The 11700-nt window shown below is 36.4% G+C and overlaps 1 protein-coding gene across 3 annotated transcripts in view; it reads right to left on the bottom strand.

Moving 5' to 3' along the window:
• Positions 1 to 482: 482 nt before the first annotated feature.
• LOC145968155 (GAS2-like protein pickled eggs) overlaps positions 483 to 11700 on the bottom strand; it is a 60635-nt gene continuing 49417 nt past the window's right edge. For 2 of the 3 annotated variants that reach the window (XM_083093441.1, XM_083093440.1), the window contains exons 7-8: positions 11197 to 11566; positions 503 to 5274 (exon numbers count right to left, since the gene is read on the bottom strand). In XM_083093441.1, the coding sequence (XP_082949567.1) occupies positions 4331 to 5274; positions 11197 to 11566 (1314 nt within the window). In that variant the 3' untranslated portion in view covers positions 503 to 4330. Of the gene's footprint in view, positions 5275 to 11196; positions 11567 to 11700 lie in introns of all 3 variants that reach the window. The other variant, XM_083093442.1, reaches the window with a different exon arrangement.

The following is an 11700-nucleotide window of genomic DNA, read 5'->3' as shown; positions in this document are numbered from 1 at the left end:
TTCCGAGATTCGCTCGTATCCGAGGAGAGAAGCGTGCGTATGTTGAGATGCACACACGCACACCATTCGTATACAGTACACTATTGTTGGTCGTGTTGTGTTGTCGGTATTCTCGAGGAGAGCCGTCTCGCCATATGCGGCAAGGCCGCCCGTCCATGTGGTACTAGGCCTCATAACAAGCCCCTCTCTCGTCATCGTCACGTGGGAAAAAATCCGGAAAATACAACAGATTTTTGCATCTTTGATTTTTTAATACACAAATACTTATAAGAGAGAATTCTATTTTTTTAAGAAATTTTCTTTATATATAATTACTTTTGAAAAAGTATAAATATAAATTAGTAAATTAATTGACGCGATAAAATTCGTGAAAAACATATATAATTCAATGATGATACTTTATGAAATCCAGATTGTCGTGTTTATTTTTCATATCGTATCATGGGATCCCATATAAACGAACTAAAGAATAAGATTATGCAAAAGGAAAGAAAACTGAAGTGAACGATGCGATGCAACGGTTCTTGTTAAGGCCTTTTATTAATCTTTTTATATAGTTTTTGGTCAATTTACAACTGTTCGTAGATAAAATGATAACGTAACATAGGCAACGTTGCGTATAATAATCATAGCAATTAATCTTTATCATTCTCTTGATAATAATAATAATAATCTCGTAATATAATATAATATAATAGAGAATAATCATCATTATCATCATAGCAATAGTTGTAATAATAATATAATATTGGTAAATCGATGATATTGCTTAATCATTAACGCACGGCCGTGATATCATTGGGATTACAAAAGCTTAGGCCTAAGAATTAGCCGCCCGGCGCCTAAATTAATGCGCACTGTAACGGGAGAACTAATATTTCTCTTATCTTTCGATACCAGATTATTATCTGGTATACATTGTTACGATGCTATGACTGTTAAGAAAGCGGAATCGAGCGCAATATTTTCTCAGAAAAACACAGAGTTTGAACAAATGTTGGATTATCGATAAGCGAGTACTCGAGATTTTACTGCATCGCCATCATATATGCAATTTTTCGATATATTTCAATATATACAAATATTTTTACGTATTGCATTTATGAATGTACCATGAATTTATGCCATGAATTTATTCTGCCTCAGGATTAAATGCAAATGTAAATTTTAATGATGATGCCATCGTTTAAAATAATGTCTTAAAAAAATGTTAATTAAAAAATGAAAATAAATAAATTTAATTAAAAAAATCAATGATATTTTTCAATGATATTTTATAGAAAAACGATTAAAAAATATACATATAATAGCTTCTGTTAAATTCTGAGAAATATTCTGTGATTATGCGCACTTGTGATCATGCAATATGTAAATCTCTCGAGTAAACTATCTCTGATTTTCGCTGAGAATAGTGTTTGGTGATTTAATATCTAGACATACTTAACCCTTCAATGATGGGCAAAGACAAAACTTTTGTCACGTAATATCGATTATTCGTTTTTTTTATTCGAGTGACGATTTTGAATTTACATGATAATTTCCAAAACATTCTTCACACACTATACTAGTGTTCTTCATATTACGATGAGAAGTTCAAATATAAAAATATGCACTTTATCGTAAACTAATGAGACATAACAAATAACCCGTGTTAGCGACGATAATTATCGAAGGGTTAAGTCAACTTAGCTTAACTTAATAGAACATGCTTCACATGATAAAAACGAAGATATGCTTCTATAACAACGTATTCGTTATATATTTACAGAAGATATAAAACGCCATATTTGCGCAGCACCGAACTTCAGTAGTAAATCTGTCGTGTTTTCTCGACCATCTGTTTTGTGTGCATTTATTTCAAATCATCGCGAATCATTTCGAAGTAAAATAAATGATACACATCATGGCCGTCTAGACTAGAGATCAATTTATTAATTGCAATAGCAGAATAAAAGTTTTTTTCGCCGAAACTGCTCGCGGATATATATTTACAGGCAATGTTATATAACTTGTGTATGCATGCGTGTGTGTATGTGTGTAGAAAACACGACGATATTATACGCGTAAGATGTAGGAAATTGTTCGAGTTCCGAATAAGGCAAGGCGGCTCGAGTCCATCGCGATTAATCTCCGCTCTTTATGTCAGGAGATTCGCCACGATTTTCGCGTCTTTCCGACATGATCGACGTATAATTCGCGTACAACGTTAGCAAATTGAAGAAGATTTTTCTGAAAGCTCCGGCGACGGGAACGAACGGAGAAGGAGGATCGGCAACATATCGTCGTTCGAGCATTCGTAAGATGCCTCTACTCGTGGTCGTCGTACATTGACCGTTTACTATCTAACCACGTTACTAAAAAATAACCCTCTTTCGCATGTTAATCGCATCGACAAAATAAATCCTTTTCTCTCCGCCTTAATCCGTTACTAAGACACTTGGTACAAAATTTGGCGCTACGCTCGCGTTTGGTATAAAAAACAGTTAAACACTGGAATGGCATTTGTTCGACGACACATGTCAGTATCTATACAATGCAGTCTGCTTCAGGTTGGGGAAAACGGGAGGAAAAGGTGAGGGAGGGGGTTGTTTGATTTTATATCCGATGGATCCGAACGTATGAGGGGATCCTCACTTCGATTCTCAATTTTTAATCAGTTCCTTCTCCTGTATCTTTTTCATTCCTTTCCTCTCCTTCGCGAGGCCGTAACGTATAAATAAATTATCTTTGATAAATATAACCGATAAACTATATAATTAAATAAAAATGATTAGGTGTTACCGATCGGCAACGATGAAAACGATTGAGTGTGCAATTGCAACGGTACCTCGACAACCTTCCACGATATGTGAGCTTGAGAATAGGCATCATTGATCGCATTAACTCTTAAAGTACCACGCACGTCAAATCACACAAATAGTATTTATATATCCAAACATTTAAAAATTTAAGAAAGCTTTATATACATATATATAAAAGAAAATTAATTTTATAAAAAATATTACAATACATGCATAAGATAAAAATAAAAATAATTTTTAAAAAGAGTTTGCATGGTAATTTAAAGATTATTATTTCAAACTCAACAATTGACGAATGTATAGGATGCAATTAAGTGATTGAAAGTGAATCGATTGGGAAGTTATTAATGCGAGACTCACCGCATTTAATTGCACACTTTTGATTCCGTATTAATCAATTGAAAACTTGTCCACGGAACGAGTTTCCTTTCTTTTTCTCTCTTTTATTTTGTTGTCTATCGTAAACGTGTCATCTCGTTCTTCAGCACCATCTAAGCACCATCCCGATACGTGACTACTAAGAGCTACTAACTGATTGACCCCGTACCGTTAAGGCCCGTTAAGTTACTCTCTAGTCGGACGTCTTCGATCTACAACGATGGTTGTTGAAGGCGTAGGCGAAGAGCAGAAATAGAAAGCAATCCAAGCATCGAACTGTTTGCCATGATGATAATACACATGATAATAAAACAAACATTTAAATAATACAAAACATTTAATGTAGAATTAGAATTTTTTGAAATTTAGATTCTAGAGAGAGAATTTCAAATAAAAATTCAGATTTTAGATTGTTTGCCTTGTGTAACTATATTTTCTCTAACAAAAAAACTTATAAATGTTTTTAATTGTATCTGTTTTTAATGGACTTTGATTTTAAAAATCCTGAAGTAAAAAATTGCAATTCTAAACTTCAAGTTTGTAAAAATAATTAACTTGTAATTTTGTAAATTTTTGAAATATTTAAAGGAAAGCATCTTAAAGAGCATCTTCAATATTAAAATTTCAATATTAAAAAGAAAAAATCTAAATAAATAGTAATTTTAATCAATTACACTTTATTTTAGCAATTCATTTTTAATTTTATGGAAGATGCTTTTTTATGATACTTCCTGAAAATAAAAATTTCCAAAAGTAATCCTTTTATGGAATAATTCAATTATCGTGGACTTTCGATTTTTCTTTTCTTTCGCCTAAAAATCTGTGAACTTTTTAAATTATAGATCTCTCTCTTTCTTCTTTGAATCCCCCTTTAAATACTATCTTTTTAAGTCAATTATAAAACATACGTATTTTTAAGTCAACTATAAAACATATATACATTCCTCTCATGTTCTATCGTGATTAAGACGTCCGACTTGTCTATTAAATCGAATCAAGAATCAAGCGCAGCAAGAGGCGCGATATTCGCGCGCGTATAGTTGCTCTCGCTAACGTCAGCGCTGACTCGATCAGCCTAACTTAGCCTAACACTGGAAGGTTACCCGATATATCTCGATCCTCAAGACCCGATCGAAAAAGAGAAACCACTCTCAAACGCTGTCCGATGCCACAGACATCGGTCTTTTATAGGAGACGGTACGAGGCACCGGTATCCTCGAGCAACCTTCCTGGGGTTTCGGATCTTTTCGGGGACTAACCGATACCTGAACGTCCTGAGGAACAGTCATCGTCCCGTTACTGTCCACCCACATTTTGGCGAAATCCATATTCGCGGCATCATCGGTCGAGTTAGTCTGATAGTCCCTCAGGAGGCCCTGCAGTTTCTGCACCATTTCACGCTCATCCTTCAAATCGCCCAGTTTTTGCAGAATCTGATCGAGCAGCGGATTCGTCACCTTGGTAGGCGATGACTGGAGGGAAGCGGTGCCCGTAGCAGACGTCCTGATCCTCCTGCCGTTTTTATCGTACTGAATGCTACTGTTCAGGTTCGGCCGCGACTGCAGACTCTGCCTACCTGGACTCTTTCGCGAGAAACTCGGCGTCGTGGCGCACGTGGCCGGTGTCGATCTCGGATCCAGGAAGGTATCCGTCTGAATGCTAGCTCGCCGTCTAGTCTGACGGCCGTTCCACGTGGCACTACCGCCGACGGACGTTTTCGCTTTGGGTATCGGTATCGGTGACAACGCTTTACTAAGACTTCCGGTCGGCGTTGACTTGCGTACCGTCCCGTAGCTTCCGTTGCCTCTGCGTATCGAACTACCTCGGTTCAACGGGCTACTCTCCGGGCTAGAATTGCTGTCCTTGGGTGTCTTACTGCCGGATGACGTCTTGGATAGATTGCTGTTTTCTCGCACGACAGAACCGGCGCGTGGCGTCCTGTCACCCGTCGACGAAGACGCCACGCTCCTGGACGGGGACGAGACCCGTAAAGGACTCGCTAGCCTATCCTTTCGAATTACCTTGCGCAGCCCGGTCTCGATGCTATCGGTCTCCACGCCAGATCTTTCCTCGGATTCCGTTTTTGGCGGTTGCTCTGAAACAGAAAACGGAAAAAACGCGCATTCTGAGACGCTGGATCTGAGATTTGTAATTAATTTGTTTGTTTTGACATTAGTTGTTAGATGTCATATGAGAGCAACACAAAAATAATTTTGGAATATTCATAAAAAATATGTGCGTATGAAAGAAACAAATGCTGAGTAATTTTTTCTTTTAGACATTATAAAGATGAGATGATTAAGAATTTTAGCAAGTACTATAAGAGCATATAAAATATAGAATCAGTTTCTTTACAGTCAGTCTTTTATATTTTTCTTGAAATCAACATTTAATTAACATTATTCTTTATAATTCTTATATAAATGCAAATCTTTTTATATTATTATACTATATTATCCGGATAATTACATATAAGATTTTTATTATCGTATTTTATATTATTATACTATATTTAATCATTATATATAACATTAACAATATCGTAAATTTATCACTAATTTTTAATGCAATGTCTATTTCAATTAATGAAACTCATTAATTAAATGCAACTTGGCGAAACTCATTAATTAAATGCAACTAGATATCTCAGAAAACATCGTATAATACCTTATTCCAAACATTAGAAACCATCGAATTATATAAACGAATTGTTACACAATTGTGTATCATTCTTATTTCGTCGTTTCCCGTTGTGTGACGATCCGTTAACATTGTCATATAGCGAATGCATGCGTGTAACTATTAATATCGAAGCTTAAATTTTTTTTTTTCGTCATCACGAGGTGTCAACTTTCGCAAACACGTGTGATTTAGGATTCGACAAAAATCTTGACGATCACCAAATTGGTCGGTCTCGCGTTTAGCATATTTAGCGTAGGCGAGGTGAAGGAACGGGCCCTGACACAATTGGGACCGAACGGTGGGTCCTGCTGTATGATTTACATCGGCAAAACGACAATCCTGCGAAAGGTCGAAGGCAACTATCTAATCCAAAGACAAATGAATCCCTTCATCGGGACTTCCGCGCAAGTTGTAATCATAAATCTTCTGCTGCTTTATATAACACGAGAGCTTGAATTTTTCTACATAATTTTTATGTAACCAGTTATGTAAATCTTTTTACCATCATCCATATATACCGTCCATTACACGTAATTTATATTCTATTACATAGTAATTATTGATCATATATTTTATATTTATTATACAATTATTAGTATTATTATTGATTTGATCGAAAGATATTATCCGGATGATTACATATAAGATTTTTATTATCAATATCCATTTAAAAGATGATAATGTATTAAAAAGAGAAATATACATCGATAAACGAAATTGAACAAAAATTTCCCAATAAAATTGATGTAATTTAATATTGCATAAGAAGTGTATATATCCAATTATAATTATTGAAAATTATATATTTGTTTGCGATAATTTTACGGTTTTATATTCAATTTTTTGACAAACTTAATATATATATTTTTCTTTCTTTGTTTTAAAATTTATATCTTGCTATAAATGAGCTATATAATTAAAGTGTCGCCTTTCGTGTTTTTCTGATCAGCTGTTCCCTCACCAAAACATCGCATGTCGTTTCATATTTCATTTTCGCGTATTGCATACACACCTACGTATAAACCACAGAGAAAGTCCATTCTTCGGTAAAGAAGAGAAATTAGATTTTTAAATTCATGTATCGATGTCACGTGCGCACGCGGGAATGATAGAATGGCGTTGTTCGCATCGGGACAAATGTAAATGAGAAAATATTCATCGAACTCGAATTTTAAATGAAGAATGACTCCTCGAAATACGGTTCACCGATCACGTTGAGTTTAATCCTTGTCGGTTTAGAAGAGTCGATCAGATTCTCAATAACGTATTGCGTTTTTTAATCCCATCCGCGAACGCAAAAACATCGCATAAATATTAAGGCGTTCGATTATAAATTTATTGGGTTACGGCAGATATGCATATATTTGCGCGAACGCAATTCGTAATTAAAATCTGGGAATCGAAAATCTATTTCGAGATCTCGTCCTAATAACGCGCTACTGGTTAAACCGGATTCAGCCTTCATCGATCTATGGAGTCCTTGGAACTTGTTATTAAAATTACGCAAATGAATTACGAATTAAATTTGTTGCAAAGGAGCCTGCATTGACTTGCTAATATTAGATTCGATATCACAGTTTCGTATTCATTCAATATCGTATATGATGTTTATGGCATAAAAAAAATAAGTGCATATAATTTACGAGGTTTATAACGAGAAAATTATAGATTTCCTTCACACCTTCTGAGATTTTCATATATATCATTGGATTTATAATTCTATTTTCATAAAACATATTTAAACCCAGTCTACGAGTAAAAGTTTATTTTTCGTTTACAAAGAACCGCACTAACATGACTTATATTAATCGATAGAAAAAATTTCGATATTCCATCTAAAAAAATAACTATAGCATAAAAATAAGCAATTCCGCTTCCATAAAACGTAACAAGGTAAATTAGTCGCTTCGGCTAATTTATTTTATAAGAACTACTTCAAAGGAACTACCGTGTTACGTTGAGCATTGCCAAATAATGACGATATGCTCGGGAGCGCTGGAACGAATCCAGTGAAATCGCGAAATTCATTTCGCTGCTTCAAAAAATTGCACGTCGTTGCCGTGCTCAATTCTCTTGGACACTCATTTACGATGTAACGAATGAACATGCTTCAAAGCCCTTGCGAGATAATTTTTTTATATAACTTTCAATCTTTCTCTTTAATCTTTTTAAGTTTTGTCTTAATTTGCGATATTTATAAAATATTTTATTACATATCCACGTAAAACTATTAAAATAATTAAGAAGATATAATCAATAATCAATTTAATTCTCTAAGCATCCAAAAATATTTCGTTATTGTGGTTTTAATGCTTTCACGTTTGTTTCAATTGATTGTCTTAATCTCGCAATTTTGTTTTTACTCTCGATGCGAAGAAGAAGTTTTCTCGCATGACTGAACACAAATATCTCTCTCGAAATCGAAACAGAACGCACAGCATCATAAATATGTCGACACGCATTGGAGAGCAGATCGCATGCATCGCGTTAAAACAAGTCAAGTACTTTGATGCGCATCTTTGAAACGTACACGCTCTAGCGCCATCGCATAAATTAAAGATATCAATGTAAATGAATGAGTCATCGGAGATCGCCTCCGGCGACTTTGCGTAAATCTCGATAGGATATTTGTTGTCTAGAACGCCCCCGGACCGTCCTTTCATCTCTCGCGAAATGTAACATGAAAGTTCATCTCGACCGTGAACCGAGGATGAAAGATAGAACGAAATGCACGTAACAGCATGAATTTTAACAAGAGTAAATAAATTATTATACTCTGTCAAAAATTCTTTACAGGTCAAAACAAATATGTGTTAAGTGTAATATAAGTAGATGAAAATCTTAAGAATAAATATGTACAAATTAAGATAAATATTATAAATATTCTAATATGAAAATGTAAATTATAATTCATAAAAATGTAATTGCAAATTCGTCAATAATCCCAATAAATCATTCCATTTGCTCGAAAAGAACAAAAACAATATTTAATATTAAGTATTTGAATATTAATATTAAGTATGTATCGCATTTATGTATGATTTTTTATTTAAATAATTGAAATTTTTTCACTACTAACTCTGTACCTTTCTTTTATCTGTATTTAGATGTCAATTTCCGATATCCCAAAAAAAATTAACATAGAAAATTTATAATAGAATTCAGAAATCTGACAAAATTAGAAATTCTCATTTTTTATAAAATAGAAAATAATTATGTGATAATTCATTATACAAACAATATTTATTATACAAATATATATTTTATATATTCTTAAGAGAATTTAAAGATATATATTTAACTGATTAAATATAAGTAACTCCGAATTTAATAACGATGAAAAACACAGATGCGTATCCTGCTATATATCAGCATGTTTTGACTCGAGCTCTAGAAGTGCTAGATTAAAGCAAGTTTCTTGAAAAACTTGTTATTTCCGCGTCAGTCCAAGTGAAAAGTGTTCAGGTCACCGGGTTATAAGCTAGAACTATTCCAGTCCGTTCAACTCGTAGGGAAAAGCACCGGACGGGACGATCGAAGCGAGTCGCGTCGCGCCGCGGTTGGCCGCCGCGGACTTTTTCCACTTGCGGCAATGCGTCACAAGCGCGTCAAGTGAGTCGAGTATGTACACGGATGCGTGCTTGCGTGTGTTCAAGGCGAGAGCGTACGACGAGTGTTATCGAGGATCGACCGGCGGCGATTGTTCCGAGGACAGGTTGCTGGAGATCGCCCACGCTTCGAGCGATCTCCCTCGCGTATAATCGACACAGCGGCTAAATGTCAGCCCGGCCCGATGCGGAGAACGCGATCTTATATCGCTCGTATACTTGAATATATTTCCTACCACTTTGAATATTTAATCGCGAAGTGATCCAAATGTCGGATCATAAGTACCGATCTACAAAGAGACTCGACAGAATTCGCCGGGGATGGTTTGTCGTCGCGCGTTCCAATCCATACGAGACACGATCGACACGAGCTACCATACAACGTCGAATGCGACGCTTTTGTCATGTTCGATTGACAGGACGGTCTCGATGAATCGATAAGAGCCCACCCGATCCCACGGCGCGTAATTAATGCGAGACGTTCAAATAATAAACGCGCCTATGTGTATGCGTGGATTCGTATAAATTCCCAATAATTTGTGCACATTGTATGTAAATCGTATCGGAATTTATGCGACAGTTTGATCGAGCTGGAGATGCAAACTAGACTTTCATCGCGAGAGAGTAATCATAAGATTACTATTACCAGCTCATTTAAACGTGCGTATGAACTAACGGGACTTTAGGATCTCTACAATTTTTGTCGTTATTGATTCATTTCTTAATTTAACAATGGAGTTAAAAATTTTTTTAAATCGTGATAAAACACAATTAATAGACTATAAGATTATATTTAAATCAGATTGCTGTTTTGACGAGATTTCGATAAATTAAATAGATGCATCACGATATTTAAATGACTTTAACGAAAGGTTACAGAAAAGATAACTTAAATTGAAGAAAAAAGAAACTCCCGTATAAATAAGTATTTTTCTACAGTTATGATATCTCTTTTATTAAATATAACTCGGCGCACAGAATTTAAAAAATAGAGATATCTAAAAAAAGTCTAAAAAATCAATACATCCAATTTTTTATTTTCTCAATAGTTCTATTTCTTTTTTCTACGCGAAGTAAATTTTCCTCTACACGTGTGTTACATTTCTTTCCTCTGGATAAAGAAAATTTATCGTCTCTACCTATCGTCGTATAAAGTACCGCAGTCTCAACGGGCGAATTAATTCGTCGTCGTCGATACTCACGAGATCGACAGGCGGAGATAAACGTCACTCGCGGGCGGCAAAGTATTAAATTCCGCTGGCGCGCGATCTCGTTCTCTCTATTTTCGCGGACAAAGCTCTCGAGGCTCTCCTTCTTGCATTCCGCCGCCGTAATCGAATTTAATCTCTCGATTCGCATCGGCACACGGTCGAGAGATTTTCTTTTCCGCCTCTCCCGCGCCTCGACACGCGACATCGTGTCGATCGCACAATGTGCGGGTTTGTGCAGCCACATACCTCCTCCTCCTCGTCATCCCGCATTCTCTTATTAAATACAATGACTCGCTCGCTGGCGAGCTCACGTCCAAACGCTGGACACTCGAGAGTCCGATCAGTGTGTCACTATATCCACTCGATGGACAATGGAGGTAGTTGCGAATTTTTCATCAATTTTTCTTTCAAATCGAAACCGATCAATTTGGATAAGACAGTATTTCAATTTGTGAATTCCATTTAAATTCCACGCGTAATCTGCATCTGGAATACATATATACGACGTCCACTTACTTTGACAATCGGCAACCGTGGGCGAGCTCTGCGTGCTGGTGGAATTCCCGTTGGCGGTGGACGATTGGACGGCACCGAGGCTTCGGTAACCCTCGTCGGATACCTCGCTGCAGTTGTCCGAGTGCTCTCCATCGCCGTGCGGCGACTTCTGGGTGTTCGCCGTGGTGTCCTTGCCGAAAGTCTCGATGGGTGGTTGCTCCTCTTTACTCGGCGTGGGGCTTCGGCTGCCGCTCGAGTCCTCGCTGCACTTGTAGTTGTAGATGGACGGCTCGTACTTTGGCGTGTCGTCTCTCTCGACGGCGCGACGCGCCACGCCACCCTCCACGATGTATCGTTTCGTAAACTCGCCCGACACTTTAAGACCGGACTCCTGAACACAGAACAAACAAATCCAATTCCGATTACGTATTCCTCTCTACGTATTTTTCTGCTTAAATTCTGAATCACGCGAAAAGACTAAAAGATCATCAAGCTTCGCGTGATGTTTAATAATATCATTAATTT

This window comes from Camponotus vicinus, unplaced genomic scaffold (genome assembly GCF_025532165.1).
Source record: "Camponotus vicinus isolate PSW18456_S1 unplaced genomic scaffold, iyCamVici1.0 SCAF_3, whole genome shotgun sequence".
Taxonomy (NCBI): Eukaryota; Metazoa; Arthropoda; class Insecta; order Hymenoptera; family Formicidae; genus Camponotus; species Camponotus vicinus.
Note: the sequence above shows the minus strand (reverse complement) of the source record. Positions and strands in the feature narration are given on the sequence as shown.